Source organism: Lynx canadensis, chromosome C1 (assembly GCF_007474595.2).
Source record: "Lynx canadensis isolate LIC74 chromosome C1, mLynCan4.pri.v2, whole genome shotgun sequence".
In the NCBI taxonomy this organism is placed as follows: Eukaryota; Metazoa; Chordata; class Mammalia; order Carnivora; family Felidae; genus Lynx; species Lynx canadensis.
This window is the reverse complement of record NC_044310.1, coordinates 170,017,593-170,037,312: the sequence shown is the minus strand read 5'-3', so window position 1 is coordinate 170,037,312 and position 19,720 is coordinate 170,017,593. Positions and strand designations below refer to the sequence as shown.

General features: G+C 38.0%; 1 protein-coding gene across 1 annotated transcript in view; it reads right to left on the bottom strand.

The window, feature by feature from the left end:
• Positions 1-17,898, bottom strand: part of DNAJC10 (DnaJ heat shock protein family (Hsp40) member C10) — a 53,501-nt gene extending 35,603 nt beyond the window's left edge. Inside the window, exons 1-4 of the mRNA XM_030325057.1 lie at positions 17,469-17,898; positions 15,658-16,006; positions 14,049-14,214; positions 12,378-12,428 (exon numbers count right to left, since the gene is read on the bottom strand). Coding sequence (XP_030180917.1) covers positions 12,378-12,428; positions 14,049-14,214; positions 15,658-15,861 — 421 coding nt within the window. The 5' untranslated portion in view covers positions 15,862-16,006; positions 17,469-17,898. The remainder of the gene's footprint in view (positions 1-12,377; positions 12,429-14,048; positions 14,215-15,657; positions 16,007-17,468) is intronic.
• Between the last annotated feature and the right edge of the window lie 1,822 nt (positions 17,899-19,720).

The window sequence follows — 19,720 nt, the reverse complement described above, 5'->3', positions numbered from 1 at the left end:
TTAAATTTAAACTTTGCCCTTAAGTCATTTACCTTGGAAAACTGTATTATTAAAAAGTATTAGATCAAGGTTTTTAACAATTTAAAACAAATATGTATTTGTTAAGCTAATGGATCTGAATACCACATGATATCCAGCCAACAACACATTATGCATTATAATCTATAAAATGACCGATGCAAACTCTTAGAGAACACAGGCAGTAATTTCTTTGGACACTGGCTGTAGCAACACTGTTCTACATATGTCTCCTAAAGCCAAGGAAACAAAAGCAAAAATAAACTACTGGGATTACATCTGAATAAAAAGCTTTTGCATAGCAAAGAAACCATCAACAAAAGAAGCAACCTCCAGAATGGGAGGAGATATTCACAAATGATATATCTGATAAGGGATTAATATCTACAATATATAAAAAGCTTATCCAACTCAACACCAAAAAAGCACACAATCTGATTAAAAATGTGCAGAGAATCTGAACAGATGTTTTTCCAAAGAAGACAGACAGATGGCCATTAGCCATATGAAAATCACTAATCATCAGAGAAAAGCAAATCAAAACCATTATAAGATATCACTTTACACCTGTCAGAACAGCTAGAATCAAGAAGACAAAAAATAACAAATGTTGGTAAGGACATGGGGAAAAGGAACACTGGTGGACTGTTGATGAGAATGTAAATTGGTGCAGAGGGGATCCTCAAAAAATTAAAAACAGAAGTACCATATGATCTGGTAATTTCACTACTGGGTATTTACCTAAAGAAAACAAACACACTTATTTGAAAGATAACATGTATCTTTTTGGTTATTGCAGCATTATTTGTAACAGCCAAGATGTGGAAGCAGCCCAAGTATCCATTGACAGATTAATGGATTTAAAAATGTGGTGTACATGGGGGTGCCTGAGTGGCTCAGTCAAGCATCCTACTTCGGCTCAGGTCGTGATCTTGCAGTCCGTGAGTTCAAGACCCACATTGGGCTCTGTGCTGATGGCTCAGAGCCTGGAGCCTGCTTTGGATTCTGTGTCTCCCTCTCTCTCCGCCCCTCCCCTGCTTACTTTGTCTCTCTCTCAAAAATAAACATTAAAAAGGAGATCCTGCCATTTATGACAATATGGATGAACCTAGAGGGCATTACGCTAACTGTAATAAATCAGAAAAACAAACACCATAGGATTTCACTTTTATGTGAAATCTAAAAAACAAAACAAATGAATAAACAAACAGCAGAATCAGACATATAAGTACAAACAGACGGTTTCCAGTGGGAAGGAAGGTGTGAGCAAAGGGCAAAATGGGTGAAGGGAAGTGGGAGATACAGGCTCCCAGTTATGGAATAAGTCACAGGAATAAAAGATAGTTGTAGAGAATATAGTCAACAGTGTTGTAATAGAGTTACACAGTGACAGATGGTAGCTACACTTGTGGTGAGAGCAGCATCATACAGAGTTGTTGAATCACTTTGTTGTATACCTGAAACTAATGTAACACTCTGTGTCAACTATACTCAAAAAATAAACAAAAACTTTTTTAATCCTGTAAGGATGCACTCTAACATTCAAGGTAAAAAGGCAAAGACAATTTGCTTTTGGTATAAGTGTTTCTGTATAATTCCATTATCAAAATCAGTTATTAGTAATTTTAAGTAAGTTTCATAAATTATGTAATTATAGTAAGATACCAAAATAAACATACCATTTTATTTATTATTATTTTACTATTTATTTTTGAGAGAGACACAGAATGTGAGTGCAGGAGCGGCAGAGAGAGAGGGAGACACAGAATCCAAAGCAGGCTCCAGGCTCTGAGTTGTCAGCAGAGCCCCATGCAGGGCTTGAACTCAGAGACCGCAAGATTATGACATGAGCCAAAGTCAGATGCCTAAGTGACTGAGCCACCCAGGCACCCCTCAAACATACTATTTTAAATATGCATAACTAATTTAGGTTAGATAGAAACGCACAAGATTCAATGTTTACCTTCAATTTTAAGACACATGGACCTATGGAAAAAAAAAGTTAATCTGTATATTACAGGTAAAGTGTGTAATTTAGGATAAGTTGTTCCATGGCAATGTTTAGAAAGTATGACCAACAGACCACTCTAAGTGGTTGAAATAATTGCCACCCTGACTTAGGCCCCCAACTGGTAATAATTTAGGTGAAATTTAAATACACTTAGTGCAAACTTTAACAGAAATGGGATTATTTCATTAGCTATAAATAACTGATGAGGTGGGTATTTATATATGAAAAGATAAAGTAATGATTAGACAAAATAGGACTGTTATAAGTCTTCAATAAAAATATGACATATAACAAATCTGAATGGCATTTGACACAAAACCTTGTTCAGAGGGAAAAAATGTCTATTTGGTACTTCGTTTTCATAGAGCACTTCTATCATGTTTGCTCGGTTCCCACTCTTGTTGACTAAGATTAAAAATATTCTTGGGGCGCCTGGGTGGCGCAGTCGGTTAAGCGTCCGACTTCAGCCAGGTCACGATCTCGCAGTCTGTGAGTTCGAGCCCCGCGTCGGGCTCTGGGCTGATGGCTCAGAGCCTGGAGCCTGTTTCCGATTCTGTGTCTCCTTCTCTCTCTGCCCCTCCCCCGTTCATGCTCTGTCTCTCTCTGTCCCAAAAATAAATAAACGTTGAAAAAAAAAAAATTAAAAAAAAAAAAATATTCTTAATGCCATGTTATTAAAGCTCAATGGGATGTTTTTCCAAAAACCCAGCAACATAGAATAAAACAAGTATATTTTAAAACGTGACACAGCTAATAACTTTGTGGCCCAGAAAAATGTCAAAATAGGATGAGGTCACAAAGAGAAGAGATAACAGAGATAGATCTAAGAGTGAAAAGCATAAATTACAAAGAGAAAACTAAAGTATAGGGTATAGGTCAATAAGAAAACATTGATGAATAACTCTTAGGCTAATAGGTTTATTTCCCTTAAAAAAAAAAAAAAAGAGTAGCACAAGCATGGGCTTTGACATGAATTTGAGCGCATGTCTTGTCTTGTACTGTGTCAGTCAGGAAAGGTTAAGCTACAGAAAACAGATGATTCCAATTATGTCATGGGCTGACAATAAAGGTTTATTCTACCATCTATCACAATCTTATACTAAGTTGGCTGCAACGCTCTTCCAAATCATTTCACCGCTGACCCCTGGCAGGGAGAAGGCTCTATTTTGAACATTCTTATTTCTCACGACAGAGCAAAATGGTGAACATATGCTAGCTTTTAAAGCTTCTGCCCAGGGGGCACCTGGGTGGCTCAGTCGGTTAAGCGGCCGACTTCGGCTCGGGTCATGATCTCGCGGTCTGTGAGTTCGAGCCCCGCGTCGAGCTCTGTGCTGACAGCTCAGAGCCTGGAGCCTGTTTCAGATTCTGTGTCTCCCTCTCTCTGACTCTCCCCCGTTCATGCTCTGTCTCTCTCTGTCTCAAAAATAAATGTTAAAAAAAATTAAAACAAACAAACAAACAAAAACTTCTGGCCAGAAGTGACATCCATCACGTCTGTTCACATTTCATCAGCTAAAGCAAGTCATATAGTCACGCCTGAGTTCTACCGAGTGGGATGTATAATTCTCCATCACAAAGGAGCACCTCAAGGATAAACAATCAACATAGATAATTAAAATAAAATATACCACAAATACCTATTAGCTGAACTTAAGCATATGTTTTCTTCCTGAAATGCAGTTTGTAATTTCTGAAAATAAAACTAGTAATATCGAGGACTGTTGTGAGGATTAAATATGATAAATATTAATTGCCTGGAATAGGAACTTTTGCTCACTAATTATAGCAGTATTTTAATATCATTCTCTTCTACTTACCTACAAAACATTCTAATATGACCACATATTAGTTGACAGGACTTTGTTGTGACAACTCAGAAAGAGGCAGCACAGGGCCTGCTGGCAGACAGCACTCTTTTGAAACAACAACAGCTCTATGACACTACACTTTAAAAAAAAAACTTTGCCACAATTTTTGTCCCTCAGAATGAAGCCTTTTAGAGGATATTTAATTTTTCATTGATTCATTTTATTGACTGAGGAATAATTCACTCCCTGATATATTATGGAAAAAAGGTAGAAAATGTAGTATATTAGTTAAAGGAAGTTTGTGTAATTGTTTCCAATGCTAGAATTTCCTCATTCTTGGTCCAAGGAAAAGGGTTCCCCCCCAAAAAAAAAAAAAAAAAGCCTACATCGATGAGAAGCAATCCAGTATAGCCCACATTCCTGAGATTCTTCAAAACCTAACTAAGGATCCAGTTATTGCACCTACTCTAGCAAACAAGGCCCAGAATATTCAGAAATTCACCCTTTATGGGCTGTGCTTTGCATCATTTCCAACACACTGAATGGAAAGTTTTGCTAGATGCCCTTATACCTTGTGTTAACTAGCGTAAGTATGTCTGGTTCATGATAAGAAGACCCTGAAAATAACACTAACTACTCTCCAAAGAAAAGTTTTCTGACAAACTCTAATTGAACAAAATCCTAGATTTCTCTTTATTAGGAAATGATGGGGATGTAAAAAAAGAAGAAAAAGGAAAAAAGAGGCAGAGGCGCCGTGAGCTCCTCTGTCATTTCTTGAAGCATTTCTTCCAAAGGATGCCTATACTGTGTAGGCACTACTCAGAATGACTAGTATAAGTGCAAGATGTCCTCTGCTCCTGCAGATACTGTCTAGAACCTGCTTATCATGACAGATATCATATTCTTCTGTGACATATAAAAAGATAATATGCACCATGTTCAAGGGGAAGAAGAACATTTTTAAAGCTTTCAAAGTAAGTTTATTAAACACATTTTCTCTTCTGTACTATAGTTAAGCATTCTGGAGTTCACTCCTGATAAAAGTGAACTATGTAATTTGGACTGACTCTCCCAATACAACTGCAAAATTGGACAAAATATAAAAGATTTCTGTTGAAAGCATCAGAGAATTACCAATGTAGTAAAGAATTAGGGGGCCAAAGTATGGGAGGAGGTGGAAATCACAGAGCCAATGTTAGAAAAGGTAGTTGATAGGCAAGATACTGAGCAGAGTTTTCAATACATTCAGGAGGCTAGAGGGACAAAAATGGGAGTGGACACATAGAAGAAAGGGTCCTGTGAATAACGATGAACTGGAAAGTGACCAGTCCTCTCAAAGTCCAAAAAGCTCAGCTTTTCAATCACAGTCCCTGCTTGGATAAAGCTGATCTGAGATTGTTAGTGACCTCACCCTAGAAGATAGCGTAACTCCTCTCAAGAGACAGAACATACATAACTTTAAAATATCTTTGTAATTATACGTGTGATTAGTTATACAAAAGACAAGCCTGAGTAACCCAAACGAATAGAAATGACTGGTAATAGAAAGAGACCCACAACCAAGAAGGCTAATGTGGTATTTATACAAGTACAAATTGATACTACTCTCTTGCCACCTCACCTCAGCTTCTTCAACTAAAACTTCACTCAGGACCAGCTAGTCTCACCCCAGTAACACACAAAGTAGTATCAGACATGAGATGCAATGGCAACAACTACACACTGAACCTATCAGTATTATTTATTGCTTTTGAAAACCTACCTCTAAGGTTTTGTGGCTGTATTTTTAGCTACTCCTTGGGGTTCTATATGAAATATTAGCAGTTAACTGTTCCATAGTGACACACTGAAAAAAGTTTGAACCCATATACAGTGTACATCAGGGAAGTCTCCCCTTCCTGGGTGGGCTCGTTAGCTTGCAAGTTCTGTTCAGTGCCTCCAACTATATCTCCAAATCCAGTTTTCTGCCCCATTGGTCCACAAAACACTCACTGGCAGACTAACAGATGACTGATAATAATAACCATACAGGAAGGCTATAGGTTCCTACAACTACACGCAGCTCATACTATCAGTTCTGTCTACCAACAATCTAAAATAATCAAAGTTTCTTCAATCTCCTTTGGATGGAAGGTACGTTTTCTATTCATTCCACTCAGAACTTGTTCAAGCGTTCATGTGTTGAGTCTATGGACAAAGTGATGTACTAGATAGCTCTGTGTAGGCTGGAGCTTATAGACAGGATGTAAAAAATAAGAATAAAATTCTTGGTCAGAAGAAACTGTTCAAAATCAAGTAACTATAATATGTATTTTTATAATGATGTATGTGAGAAACATACACATACATTTATTGCAGCTAGGTGCTATTTTTCATTTCTAAATTAGAGATTATAAAACAAAACAACTGAAATTTGAAATAAAATATACTGATCAAAATAGAAAAGAGTAAACCTATTTCATTATACTTGTACAAACTTTGAAAAGTATAAGACTAATCCAGTATTTAAAATTTTCTAAAATGCAATGGAAAACTGCAATAGAACTGTATTTTTGTATCCATTTTCACATAAATCAAAGTCAAAAGAAATCTGCTTCCAAAATAACCACAAAGTTACCCCTAACTCTGCAATCCAAAAGCTCCCAAACTGGAAGTTTGCAAGTTCGCAGCAAGCTCCCCGGGCTTCCAAACCTGTCCTGACCTGATCTGGGGCTATGTATTACTTTTACTTTTTTTTTTTTAGTATACATACTTATGCATTTCTTGGCAGAAATTATAATGTTTTAGGAATGCCTAGGTGGCTGAGTCGGTTTATCTCGGCTCAGGTCATGATCTCACGTTTCTGATATGGAGCCCTGTGTCAGGCTCTGTGCTGACAGCAAGTGGCCTGCTTGAGATTCTCTCTCTCCCTCTCTCTCTCTCTCTCTGCTCCTTCTCTGCATGCGCATGTCTCTCTCTCTCTCTCTCTCTCAAATAAATTAAAACACTGTCTTAAAAAAGTATACTGCCCCACATTCTGCAAAGAACATTATTTGATACATGGTGTATTCTGTGAAAATTATTATTTAAAAAAATTAAAAATCTGTTTTAACATGTATTCATTTCTGAGACAGAGTGCGAGTAGGGGACAGGCAGAGAGACAGGGAGACACAGGATCTGAGGCAGGCTCAGCTGTCAGCTCAGAATCCACAAACTGCGAGATCATGACCTGAATCGAAGTGGGACGCTTAACTGACTAAGCCACCCAGGTGCCCCTATACTGTGAAAATTATTAAAGGGTAACTTCACTGGAGTCAGAGACTAGAATGAGGAGCCATACCTCTCAGCATCAATTACAGGAAGAATTGTCAATTACAGACCCCAACAGAATCATCATCAACAGAAAAGAATCATCAATTATAGGCCTCAACAAGAAAAGATGTATTTGAATTTCCTATAAGAAATTGACTATTTCTACATATCAGCCCGCGAGAAACTGTCATTACCCTGAACTCTTGCTTTCCTCCAATGGATTTTCATTCAGAACCCCTCCCAACTTCCTCCTTCTCCATAAAATAATGTTCTTCTCCTGTTTATTGGACCTTGCCTACAATCTCGCCCTAGCTTGCATATCCCAAAATGCAGTTCTCTGCTATTCCTCAATAAACCCATTCTTTTGCTAGTAAAACAACTATTTTAATGTTACATTAATATTACTTGGTGATCAGCCATGGGATCCAGACAGGACCCCCAACAACCAGGAGACTGGTGAGCAAACAAGTGCAGGTATCCACAGAGCCAACTGAGCATACTGCTTCCTTACAAACCTGGAGTTTGAGGTTAACTTTTTTCCTGGATTTCAAGTTCTGTTCTCTGTGTTCTAAGCTCTCCAAGCTTTATTCAGGATTTGTTTCAAGGCTTTGTCCTTAAGAGTACTTGTTTGGCCTTTGGTCCAACTCCTTTTTTAGAACCAGACCGCTCCTGTTGGAACTGTGTCGACCTTTGGCTCAACTCCTTTTTGTGACACACCATTTCTATAGAAACTGTTTTTGTTGGGAAAGTGCTAGCCTTCGGTCACCTCTTTTCTGGAACTGGACTGTTCCTGTTGAAACTGTGCTGGTCTTCAGTCTGATTCCTTATGGAATCAGGCTGTGTCTATTGGAATTTTTCTTTTTGCCTTAGAAAAAAAACCTCTAAGAAATGGGATCCCAGTCATCAAAATGTTTTTCTAGGGCACCTCCACTTCTAGGACCCCAGCCGGTTTTATGTTTAAAACTACGGTCCTTCCTCATGCCTATTTCTAACTAAATGGACCCACTTAACTAAACATAATTTAGAACTTCAATGGCCATTACAGTGAACTTTTGATTTCCTTAAACCAACTTTTCTCAAAACTAAATTGGATAGACATGGCTCTACAACTGTCAAAACTGAATGAGATGTCTACATGGATTGGCATTTGGAAGCATCCAAACGTTATCAGGAACCTAAAATTGCCTCTATAAAATATAATTTCTACACTAACTGAGGCAAACAACTAAAAAAAAGACAAAAGGGTTCCAAGGCCTCCCTTCCCCAACCCATCTGGTCTCAAGACTCCTGGCAGCCCCCCTCCTGCTCAGGCCCAACTCCATTGCCATCATCCTCCCTCATGCCTCACCTCTTCTATACCCTTGGTTTCCTCATTCAAATTCTCTCACTGAACTCCTCTTCCTCAGAATCTCTCCCAGCTCTCTCCTCTCCTAAACCTTTTAAAATCTGCCCCATTAGAGACTTCTGAGGATCCAAATAACCCCCAAATTTCTTCTGTTCCCTGGACTAAGGCTGAATTCACAAGCCATAGTTAAAGAGTTTCCTAAAGTGACTGAGGACCCCCATAGATTTGCTGAAGATTTTAGCAGTTATTCAAACTTACCAACCTGGTTTCTCAGATATATATCAGTTAGTCTACATGCTTGTAGATGAACTGGGCCAGGCCAAGGAGTGGAGAAACTAGCCCAGTGGAAACATCCTGAAAGGGATTCAATCACACAAACAGATCCCTAACTTTTGGCAAGACATTAGAACACTTGGCTGGAAACCTCCACGGAGAAATAACAGTGGCCTTTCCTAGGCCTGTTGATTGGAACTAAATTTAGGCTTGCACAAAAGCCTGATGAATCTATTCATGACTATTACAATCATTCAAACTGTCCTTAAAGAAAATTCTGATCTTGCTGTAGATGTTGAATCCACACAGGTAGCATTTATGTTTATTAGCAGGCTGAACTGGGGTCTTTCTCTTTTAATTAAAAGAACCAAGATGAATGTGAAACTATGTCCACTCTAGATTTAATTTGGCAAACCAGCCTGCTTGCACCCTAGACAAATTACCTGAAAGACTGCTAAAATTCTTAATTTTCAACTCCAGCAAATGAAAGCCCCTAAGCAAAACCAAAAATCTCCTACTTTCTATTACTACAAAGAGCCAGGACATTGGAAAAAAGATTGTTACCCTCTTAAATGCTTCAGACATCTTCAGCCCTCTAGCCAGCCTTTCCAATGTCCTCCTAATTCCCAATGATGGGACTCCAAGGAACTACAAGTGGTCTTCCCAATCTTCCCACTTAATCAGGTTGGGGAAATGACTCTCCAGATTGGGAATGCATTTCTCTCTGTCCTTGACACCAGAGCTACAGTCTGGAAGCTCCATCTCACTGCTATGAAATAGACCTGCTTCAGCATACTGAAACAGTTCAAACAGTGGGGGTCTTGAATCAACCTCTGCAGGTTCCTATCTATCATCCTATCACCTTTTGTCTAGGCCCTTTAAGGAGTACACACTTTTTTCTCCTTAGTTCTGCCACCCCATTCAGTTATCAGGCTGAGATTTCTTAGAAAATATTATGCCAGAATTCCTTTCTCCCAAAAGGGGGAAATAATTTTACAATTTGACACTGGTAATTAAAATACCCAACCAGGTAAGTTAAACGACCCTTCAACATCTTTTATTAGATCTGATGGTACCACAGCGGAGCCTGGGGACAATGATCATTTGTTCCTATTGGATCGGCTACCATCCTCTTTATGTGCAAGATCTTCCACTGATACTGGCAGAATCTACAGTGCATCTCCCATCAAGATTCAAACAGATCCCTCAACCCCCTCCCCAGAATTAATGAATACCTTAAAGAAGTCCTTCAAGGCATCCAGCCCACACAGAAGATTACAAGGCTCAGGGTCTCATTATTCCCTGCACTAGTGCCCATGACATCCTTATTTTACCTATGAGAAAACTAAATGGCCAAGAAAGGAGGTTTGTTCAGGACCTCCAAGCAATAAATAACATTTTTATCACTTGGCACCCTGTTGTTCCTAACCCCCATAGGCTACAGATATCTATTCCCACACGAGCAAATGTTTCACTACTATCTATATAGTACACTTTTAGTATTCCAGTTGGTAAGGCTAGCCAATTTATTTTTGTTTGTATTCTGGAAGAACAGAAATATACCTGAACAATAATGCTCTAAGGTGTCACAGAGAGTCCTTCTCATTTTTTCCAAACCTTAAAAGCTGATTTGGATGACATAGTTTTCTCAGGTTCTACTTTGTTACATTTGCTTCTCTGCTGCCCTTCTCAAACCTCTTCACAGGAAGACAATACCTACCCCTTAAAACTTTTGGACATGGACATAAAGTCTCCAAAGAAAAAATGCAGTTTGCTCAAACTCAGGTTCTACACTTAGGGTGTAGACAAACAAAACCAGGGAACAAAACCTGATTTCAGAATAAGGGCTACATTTGGATTCTGGGAGGCTTCATTGCATCCTGACTTCCCTCAAATAGAAAACTAATATTTAATTACAACGTTTTCTTGGACTGACTAGCCAATGTTGAAACTGGATTCCAAACTTCTCTCTTATAGCTCAACCTCTATATGCTTTACCAAAAAAAAAAAAAAAGACAAACCTGACTCTATTATTTGGAAACACCAAGCACAGCTTTTAGGACTTAAAAAAAACAAAATAAAACCTGATGAAGTCCCTCGCTTTTGGACACCCAACTTCCCTTTTTTCTCTTTGTATGTGAGAGAGAAGGGAAGACTGCCTGCACTTCCCAAACCTCTGCAAAAAGGGGAAAATCTCTTCTTCTGATTATGGCCTTTCAGAAACACCCTCATGATTCTGTGATCACATTAATTCTTTAGCTGCTTTTTCTGAAGGATTAGAAGCTTTGGAATCCACAAGTCTTTCTTTCATTTGATTTATTATCTGACTCTAAAACTCTTATCTAAATTCATGGCCTCTCAATTTGCAACCTTACAGGCTGTATTATTAGGTAACATTTGTTTCCAAACAGTTCTTTTGAGATAACAATACTGTTTTAATACATTTTTCAGGTTTTGCTATTTTTTTTTTCAGGTTCTGTTATTTTTTGCAAGAAGTTCATTAGCTATTACTTCATGTTTATACTTGCACAGTATCCTCCCAAATGCACTTGGTTAATTCAGTGTGCTTTTGCAGTATTCACCGTTTTGCTTTCATGGCCACTTTAAGTGGGGACTTCCAGAAGGCATCCATAACTTTGCAGGGAGAACTTTTCTCCCTGAAGTTGGAGTAAATGCCAATAAATATTTTTAGTTAGCTACTTTCAGATCTCGGGTCTTGGTTTAGAACCAAGAATTTTGTTACTTCTTGTTTTGCATATATCTTAAGTTTTGTATTTTGTTGTCTGCCAATCTTTTGTAACAATCATGTACCCAATAAAGAAATGATCTCCAATGTTTACGATCTTTATAAATATGAACTATACATGAGAAGTGCAGGAGAGTTCTCTTTCCTCGCCTTCCTCATTAATGAAATGAGGCCATAAGTGGTTTCTAACTGCTATGTACCTTCCTGAAAGATCCTTCTTGGCATTGAGGAACAAAACCATTAAATATGAAATAACTGACTCTTGATTAGGTATACTTTCAGAAATAGATCTTGATCAAAAGGGGGAAATGTAAAAATTAATTCAGGAAAACCTCACTAAAGTGGACTGGGAAAGTGAAAAGGTGGAAATCACATGACTCAACGTCAATTACAGGAAAAACTATCAACTGCAGACCCTAACAGAAGAATTATCAAAGGAAAAAATGATCAATTATAGGTCAGAACAGGAAAAGATGTACACTGAATTTTTATAAGAAATTGACTACCCCTGCAAATCAGCTAATGAGAAACTGTCGTCACTTTGAATTCCTGCTTTTCTAATGGACTTTCATTCAAAACAACCCCTCTAACTACTTTCTCCTCCTCCTCCTCCATAAAAGAACATTACTTTTATTTGCTAGACTGGCCTTTGGTTTTGCCATAGCTTGTGTGTCCTGAATTATAATTTTCTGCTATTCCTGAATAAACCTATTTTTGCTAGTAAAACTATTATATTTAAAAAGTTAACAATACCATATTCAAACACATTCAAACAATACCACAATCAAAAAATTTTCTACATTTCAAATATGTCTGTCCTCAAGAGTTTTAGGTAAGAGACTGGTCTTGGACCAGTTTTAGAAAATCATATGCCCACAAACTTACCAAACTCTCTTCTATCCAATGTTATGATTTCAGGATCATCATCATAAATACCTAATTTAAAAGTAAACATTATAAAATTAACAGTTTATCATAAAAATAAATTACCACATAAAAACAGATTACTTAGGTCTTGTTTTAAACACCAAAAATCAGATTACTATACTAAATGTCAAAGTTGAAGAAAGTGCAATAAACAGAAAGACCAAGAGTAAATATACCACTGGTAATGCATCTAAAGAATGATAAAAAACAAAAAATTAGTTTCCTGATATGGACTGTTGCAGCTATGTTTGGGGGTTCCCAATACCCATAATTTCATCTCCACAGAAAATTTCTATATTATTTTTTAATTTTTTATTTTGCAATAATTATAGACTACCAGGAAGTAGTAAAAATAGCACAGACTTCCATGTTCCCTTCACTCAGCTTCCCCTAATGATGACTTATGTAGTTTTAACAAAATCTAGGAAATTGACACTGATACCTTACTGTTAACTAGAGACGTCACTTCCTTTTCTGATTATGTTTTTTTTTTTAAATAAATAGTATCACTAAAGTATTTCCTACTGTTAAAAGTCTTATTAGAATGTTTATAGAGACAAAGACCAACTTAGTTAATATAAATATTACTTATCGTAATTAAAACCAGTGTGAGAAAATTTGTTTCTATATAAGATACCAAAATAATACTAGTGATGGATATAAACCAGGTGTCAGTAAACTTATTCTGCAGAGGCCAGTTAAACAGGCCTTGTGGGACACATGGTTTCTGTCACAACTATTCAATTTTGCCCCTGAAGTGAAAGAAGCCACAGATAATATGCAAATAAATGAGCATAATTTTATTCTAATTATCATATTCTCATAATTCTATGATTAATTAAAACCTTACAAAAACAGGTGGCTGGCCAGATTTTAGCCCAGGAAATGTAGACTACTGATATCAGATATATACTATTGAGCTGCAGTGATATATTAGAAAATACTATTTTGAAGGAAAAAAAAAAGGCAGTCTTGAGAAACAAATACTCCAGATATGAATTTAAAATATTTTATGTAGTCTAATATAAAAGCATACCTCAGTTCTTAGTGTGCATTTGAGGCTAATCAATAACGAAGAGAAATACCGGGTAAGCAAATGCTCCCTCTAGCCTTGCTGGATACCTGTGTTTACTTTACCTGCCCTTGATTTCTTTAACTTGCTTCCTCCCTCCACACTTCCCTCATTTCTTATTCCTGTCAACACGTCAATCCTATTATTAATAAGGATTCCACAAGAGAAGGATGGCATTTCTACTGAACTGACCACTATTAAACTTAAAGGAAACTTAGATTTCCTCTAAAGGAAACTTAGATTTTCTTGGAAAATATGATGCTTTAAAAATACCAAAAGGCTTTAGGATTTAACATCTACTGCAAATATTCTTTTTTTAATTAAACTACAATCCTTATTTTAAAAGTATCTAACAAGATCATAACCAAAATACCTTCACATCTGTGCAGACAATATCTACATACCACCTGACTTTCCTTTTGAACGCAGCTCCCATGTTACATTAAACAGTCAAGGTGACACATATTAACTGCCTATGTTAAGTGGTGAAACAAAATTAATTTTCTAAATTTACTCAAATAAAAAACAAAATTTCACAGAGTATCATATCACCTTACCAAAATCATAACGATAATAATTCCAGCTTTCATATTGGCCACCTTCTTGATTATCTGCAAGTCCCTTTTCTCCATATTTGTCATACTTTTTCCGCAGATCTTCATCTTTGAGTACTTCATATGCTCTATTTATTTTTAAAAAATCACTATGTGCGTTTGGGTTATTCTATTAAAATATTAGACATAATAGTTGTTTCAGATATGTGATCAAGTATCTCCAAAACCGCTATGAAGTTTTAATTTAACCTTGAAATTTCTGGGAGAACAGACAGCAAAATAAGGAGGAAGAATACAGTATGAAATGGGTTATTATGGATTGAAATTAGAAAGTATTTTGAAGAACTATAATCTTCCAAAAAAAAAAAAAAAGAATAAGAAAAGAACAGAGAAATGAGAATTGAGGCCTCAAAAAGCTGAAAGATATGGCCCTACAATGTAAGTCATTCCTTACATGAAATGCAATTGAGAAAAACTAATAAAACCTTGAAACCTTTAATTTTGTAAATATTATTTTTTATCCCAAAACAATTACAAAGAAATTTGTAGGTAATTTTTCTATTTGAAGCAAAATCAACATATTAACCAAAAACAAACAAACAGAAATGTCCCCCAATCCATCAAATGATTAAATGAGACTAGTATCAGAGTAAAACTCAAAACTGGATTGGAAATGTTCCTCATTCGTTACTCTTTCACAGAACTGGTTTTTGAAGAATGCTTTCATCTAAATAATAATTAGGTGTAAAAGGTCTACTATCTTTCATATGGAAACTTAAAAATCATATTTCTGAAATTTTAAAGAAAAATATGAAAAAATAAAAATTCTAAATATAATAGAAGGTAAATCTCCAGGGAAAGATAACCAACTAACAAGTTTTAGTGAAATATTGATTCTACTGCTGAACTTTATGCAATCAAAATAAAATAACCCTCTTTTAGGCATTTTATATAGAAAACAGAAAATTATAAACCATACCTTTCAAATCCTTGAGGAGTTAAATCTCATTAAAATAATTAGATACATTATAAAAAATACCATAAGTATTAAAACTAAATTAGTTTTGAAAGATGATGTAATTGAATACATAATCAAATATTTATGCCTGGAATTACCTGGATTTGGCTGCTCTTAAGTTTTCATTTGTAATAATTTCTGACTCTGGTGTGGGATTTGTGCATGGAGAAAACAGTACAAGTTGAAGCATGTTATTATTAGTTATTACTGCCATTTTTTAGCAAGAAACTTCCAAGTTCTAAGGGAATAATTTTCCTATTACAGTTATAAAATACTTGTTCTTAACTTACTTTACTAAGAAAACTACTTCAACTACCCCATAGACATTATCGTTGGTTTTGGAATTAACATCTGTAATGGAACTGGTACAACTCAGTTTTCAAATTAACAGGGAATTGCATTTTTGATATCAATATTCTTTCACACTGTTCTCAACCAGAATATTTTGCTGCTTCTGTTTTTTAGTACAGAAGCTAAATTGTGACTTTTGACATGTGATTGTTTTTAAGCATTTTGAGCACTTAAAATTTGACTACGTATCAAAACTTCACTGAAATACATGAATCAGATGTATTTAAAGAGAAAACTACCTACCGGGTTTTTATCAGGATGTAGCTTCAACGCCAATTTCTTAAAAGCTTGTCTTATTTCTCTACTGCTTGCAGTTTTGGATACTCCAAGTAAACTGTAAAAATCCTGATCTGTGCCCACTAAAACGGCCATATACACTATTAGAAAACACAGAATGACCCTTTTCAAGTCTCTGACGTAGTCATTTTTATTTAACCAGACTCCCATTCTTTTTCTTACACAAGTTCTGATTTAAGTGAACATTAAGATACACGCTGGTTCCAACTGATAGAATATGCAGGTTTGAGAACTTCTGTTCACATTACTCCCAGGGCGAATCAAGCATCATGAAATTTCCTCCCAAAATGTCAATCTAAAGAGAGGAAACAAGGTAGTTAAAAATACATTGAAAAAAACAAACAAACAAAAAAACCCAGCAATAACGCTGTTAAATAACATGGCCAGTAATACAAGCTCCATTTGATGGCAAATCAGGGTGAGTGCCCAGGCTCTATTCTTTGGGGGCCCCTTCACTGCTTCCATATTCAGGTAGCCAGATTTGTGAAACCACTCAAGATAGGAGGTAAGTGTAAAGGGTAGTGTGCGGTTGTAGTTAGCTAGAACACTTTGAAAACAAATTCAATGATTTGCTCTGATCAGCACCAGAACACAAGTCTGGGGAAAAAAACGTTTCCTTCCTTTTCTATCTAGCTTAATTAAGCACAGCTCTTTTGTAAAACCACTTCCTTTTTGGCCACTTCTTTACCACTGTAAGGCTACATCGTTTTCATTTTAATCAGATTTCACTTGTAGAAAATTTCCTTTGGAAGGACTAGGGAGTCCTTTCAAAGAGTATTTTTCATACACCTCTTCCAACAAGGGCAGTGAACTTACACTGTTAGACAACATACTTAGTATGGCCGGTTTGTTCCGAATTTTCTCAAAAGGTCCTTACACTACATGTAAGTAGGGACTACTTTATATAAATAGTCGGATAATAACTACAAGTTAACAGTAATTTTATCGCAGTTTACATCTAAGATAAATAAAAATGAAAAGGAAACAAAAAAGGAGAAGGAACCAGTTATTTTAACATGCTCACCTGTGTAGGTCAATAATCTCCACTTCATCAGATCACAAAAGATACCAAAACACTTTGAAAAATCTAACCTTCTTAGCATTGTTTCTCCTTTCTTCATTTAATCCTAAATGTCTAAATCTTCTCCTTACCTGCGAACGGTCTTTGGCTCATTTCTAACTTGTTTCATGCAACCAAAACATAACTTTGTAAAGCATAGTGATGGAGAGTAACAAGTATCAGACTAAAAAACTAGAGGAAAATAGAGAACACATTCTCCAACACCACTATGGGACAAGTGGTGTTGCTAGCGGTCGTTCTCAGTCAGCGTGGGTGTGGTTGACTTGATCTCCGCCAAGCTTCGGGGACAGGTGGAAGCTGCAGGTAAAGGCAGTATGAAGGATTTCTGGCTGCCATCACCCCAGAATAGGATGCGGGGAGAGGGGAAAGTTGGGGAAGTCCCGTGAAAGAGACCAATAAGTGCTGCTGGTGTGTGAAGTCTCCGGCCGGGTTAGGGTGAAAAGAGACTGAGTGCGGCTTAAGTGAGAGAAACTGTAGCAAGACGTGAGGAGACGAGGTCAGAAGGGTGATGATGTAGATAATCAGAAAAAGATGGGGAGCGAGAACACAAAACCCGTCGCAGGGGCAAAGAGGAAGGGAGGGGAGACTGAGGTGCACAGGCATTGCGCTCTCCCTTCCAGGAGGGCCCAGGCCGCCGCCGGCTCCTACAGAGCCCCGGGCCCCGGCCCATGCCCACCTCAGTGTAGCGGGGTCGCCTCCTGCAGCTACTCCCCCATCCTCAATTCCCGGCGGCGGACCCCACCCGGCCGAGCGCAAGCTGTGCGCGCGTGAACAAAGCGCGCACTCTCCGACCGCCGGGCCGCCGCGCTCGGGATGGGGGAGGACGAGCCGCACCGGCAGCAACGAGCGCTGCAGTTCCAGTCGGCTCCTCGCGCCCCGGTCCCCACGGCGAACCGGGGCGGGGCCTGGCGCGGGGCACTGTGGGAAAGGCGGAAAGGACGCGGCCTGGGAACACCCGCAGCAACTCGGCGGGCGCGGCGGCAGCTGGGTGGGGAGGGCGGTTTAGCTTTAGGTTGACGTGGCCATCAGCGTTGAATCCGGCTCCGGCTCCGGGTCCAACCCGGAGCTGAAAAACCTGTTCAACCCCAGAAGCCCGCGCCCCCGCATTAAACCGGCTGGCGCACGCGGCAGGCCGGACGTAGGTTGAGGGAGCCCGCCCCTTCCTTCTCCCGTTGCTATGGTGACAGGGAAACCTGGGAGGCGGGTTTAGGCGTGCAATTTCCGAGTGGCCATATTCTTAAAGGGAAATTAGAGCTATAGAGCGTTTTTCGGGTTGGTGGGTGGGTGTGGCAGAGAGGGGAAATTTTGTGGATAAAGGGGAGCTTTATCTAGCGGGCTGAAGAGTCAGTAGGAAACTTGGGAGAAATAAAAATATTTGTGTGTGTGTTAGAACAAACATTTGAGCAGTATTGTCTGGTTTCCTAGTCATTCACGCTAGAAACTGGGGAGTTATCCATACTTCTCTCTCTCACCTTTACATTTAAGTGGTTTGGTACAAAAACTTCAGCTTTGATCTGCGGAACACAGAACAGTAGAAGTAGCTACATTTGCAACCATCAAAAGAAAAAAAAAACATTGTGAGGATGCCTGCTTAAGACATTAACCCTAATATGAAATACGTTGTAATTGGTAACAATTTCATGGGTAGTAAATCAAATGTAAGCTTATAAAAAACTGACTGAATGGGATCCCTAGCTGAACTAATACATTGCAAGAAAGAGAAGGAAGGAGGTGAACAAAGGCAGAAATATTAGAAGAGCCTAATGTAATAGTAAATATGTGGTAGGAACTAGTCTAAGTATACACGTATTAATTCAGTCCTCCAAATATTCTTATATTATTTTGACTATAATTATATCCATTTCACAATTGCGGAAACAGGTAAATATGTGATAGACCTGGGATTCACACTTAAGCAGCTTGACTCCAAAGACTGCGCTGCTAATCATTATGTCACACTGTGTGTGTACCAACAAAATCTTTAGAGTAAATTGGAAAGCAAAATAGAAAACTGGCGAATCAAGCAGGGAGCTGATCACAGTGGGTTTTATGCTATGATGAGAACATAGACTATCTTTTTGGTAATGAGGAAGCCCCTTAAAGCTTTTAAAGTAAGGGACTCAGGCTATATTTTAGATTGTTCTGGTAGCTTTTGGAAAGTGAATACAAAGGGAACCAGATGAGAAAGGAAGAACAATTAGAAGAGTGAGTGCTAGAGAAAGTAAATTTGGCAAGAAATGGTTATTGCTTGGATATGGGAAATAAAGGAGAGGAAGGATCTAAGGTTAGTTCTGGTTTAGGTAGCTGAATACATGCACTGAATGAGGATCGGGGGAAAAAATAAAGGGTTCTGATTTGGATATATCTATTTCAAAGATCCTAGATTATGTCCGAATAAACATATCTGGCCTAAATCTCATGGGGAATATTTAGACTGAAGAAAAAAATAGGAAATTATCAAATAATCTGTGGTAGTTGGAGCCATGAGTATAAATAAGAGTACCCAGAGAAAGTATGCAGAATAAAAGCTGTGAGCCAAGCATAAAATCTTGGGGAATTCTGACACCTAGAATTTACACAGCAAAGGAAACCATCAACTAAATGAAAAGACAGCCTTTGGAATGGGAGAAAAATATTTGCAGGTTATATATCTGATAAAGGGTCGATATCCAAAAAATATAAACACCTATAAACTCAATAGCAAACACCCCAAACAATTTAATTTAAAAAATGGGCAGAGTAGGGCACCTGGGTGACTCAGTCAGATGAGTGTCCAATTTAGGCTCAGGTCACGATCTCAAAGGTTTGTTTTGTAGGTAGGTTTCATAGCCCCATGTTGGGCTCTGGGCTGACAGCTCAGAGCCTGGAGCCTGCTTTGGATTCTGTGTCTCCCTCTCTCTCTGCCCCTCCCCTGCTTGCACTCCGTCT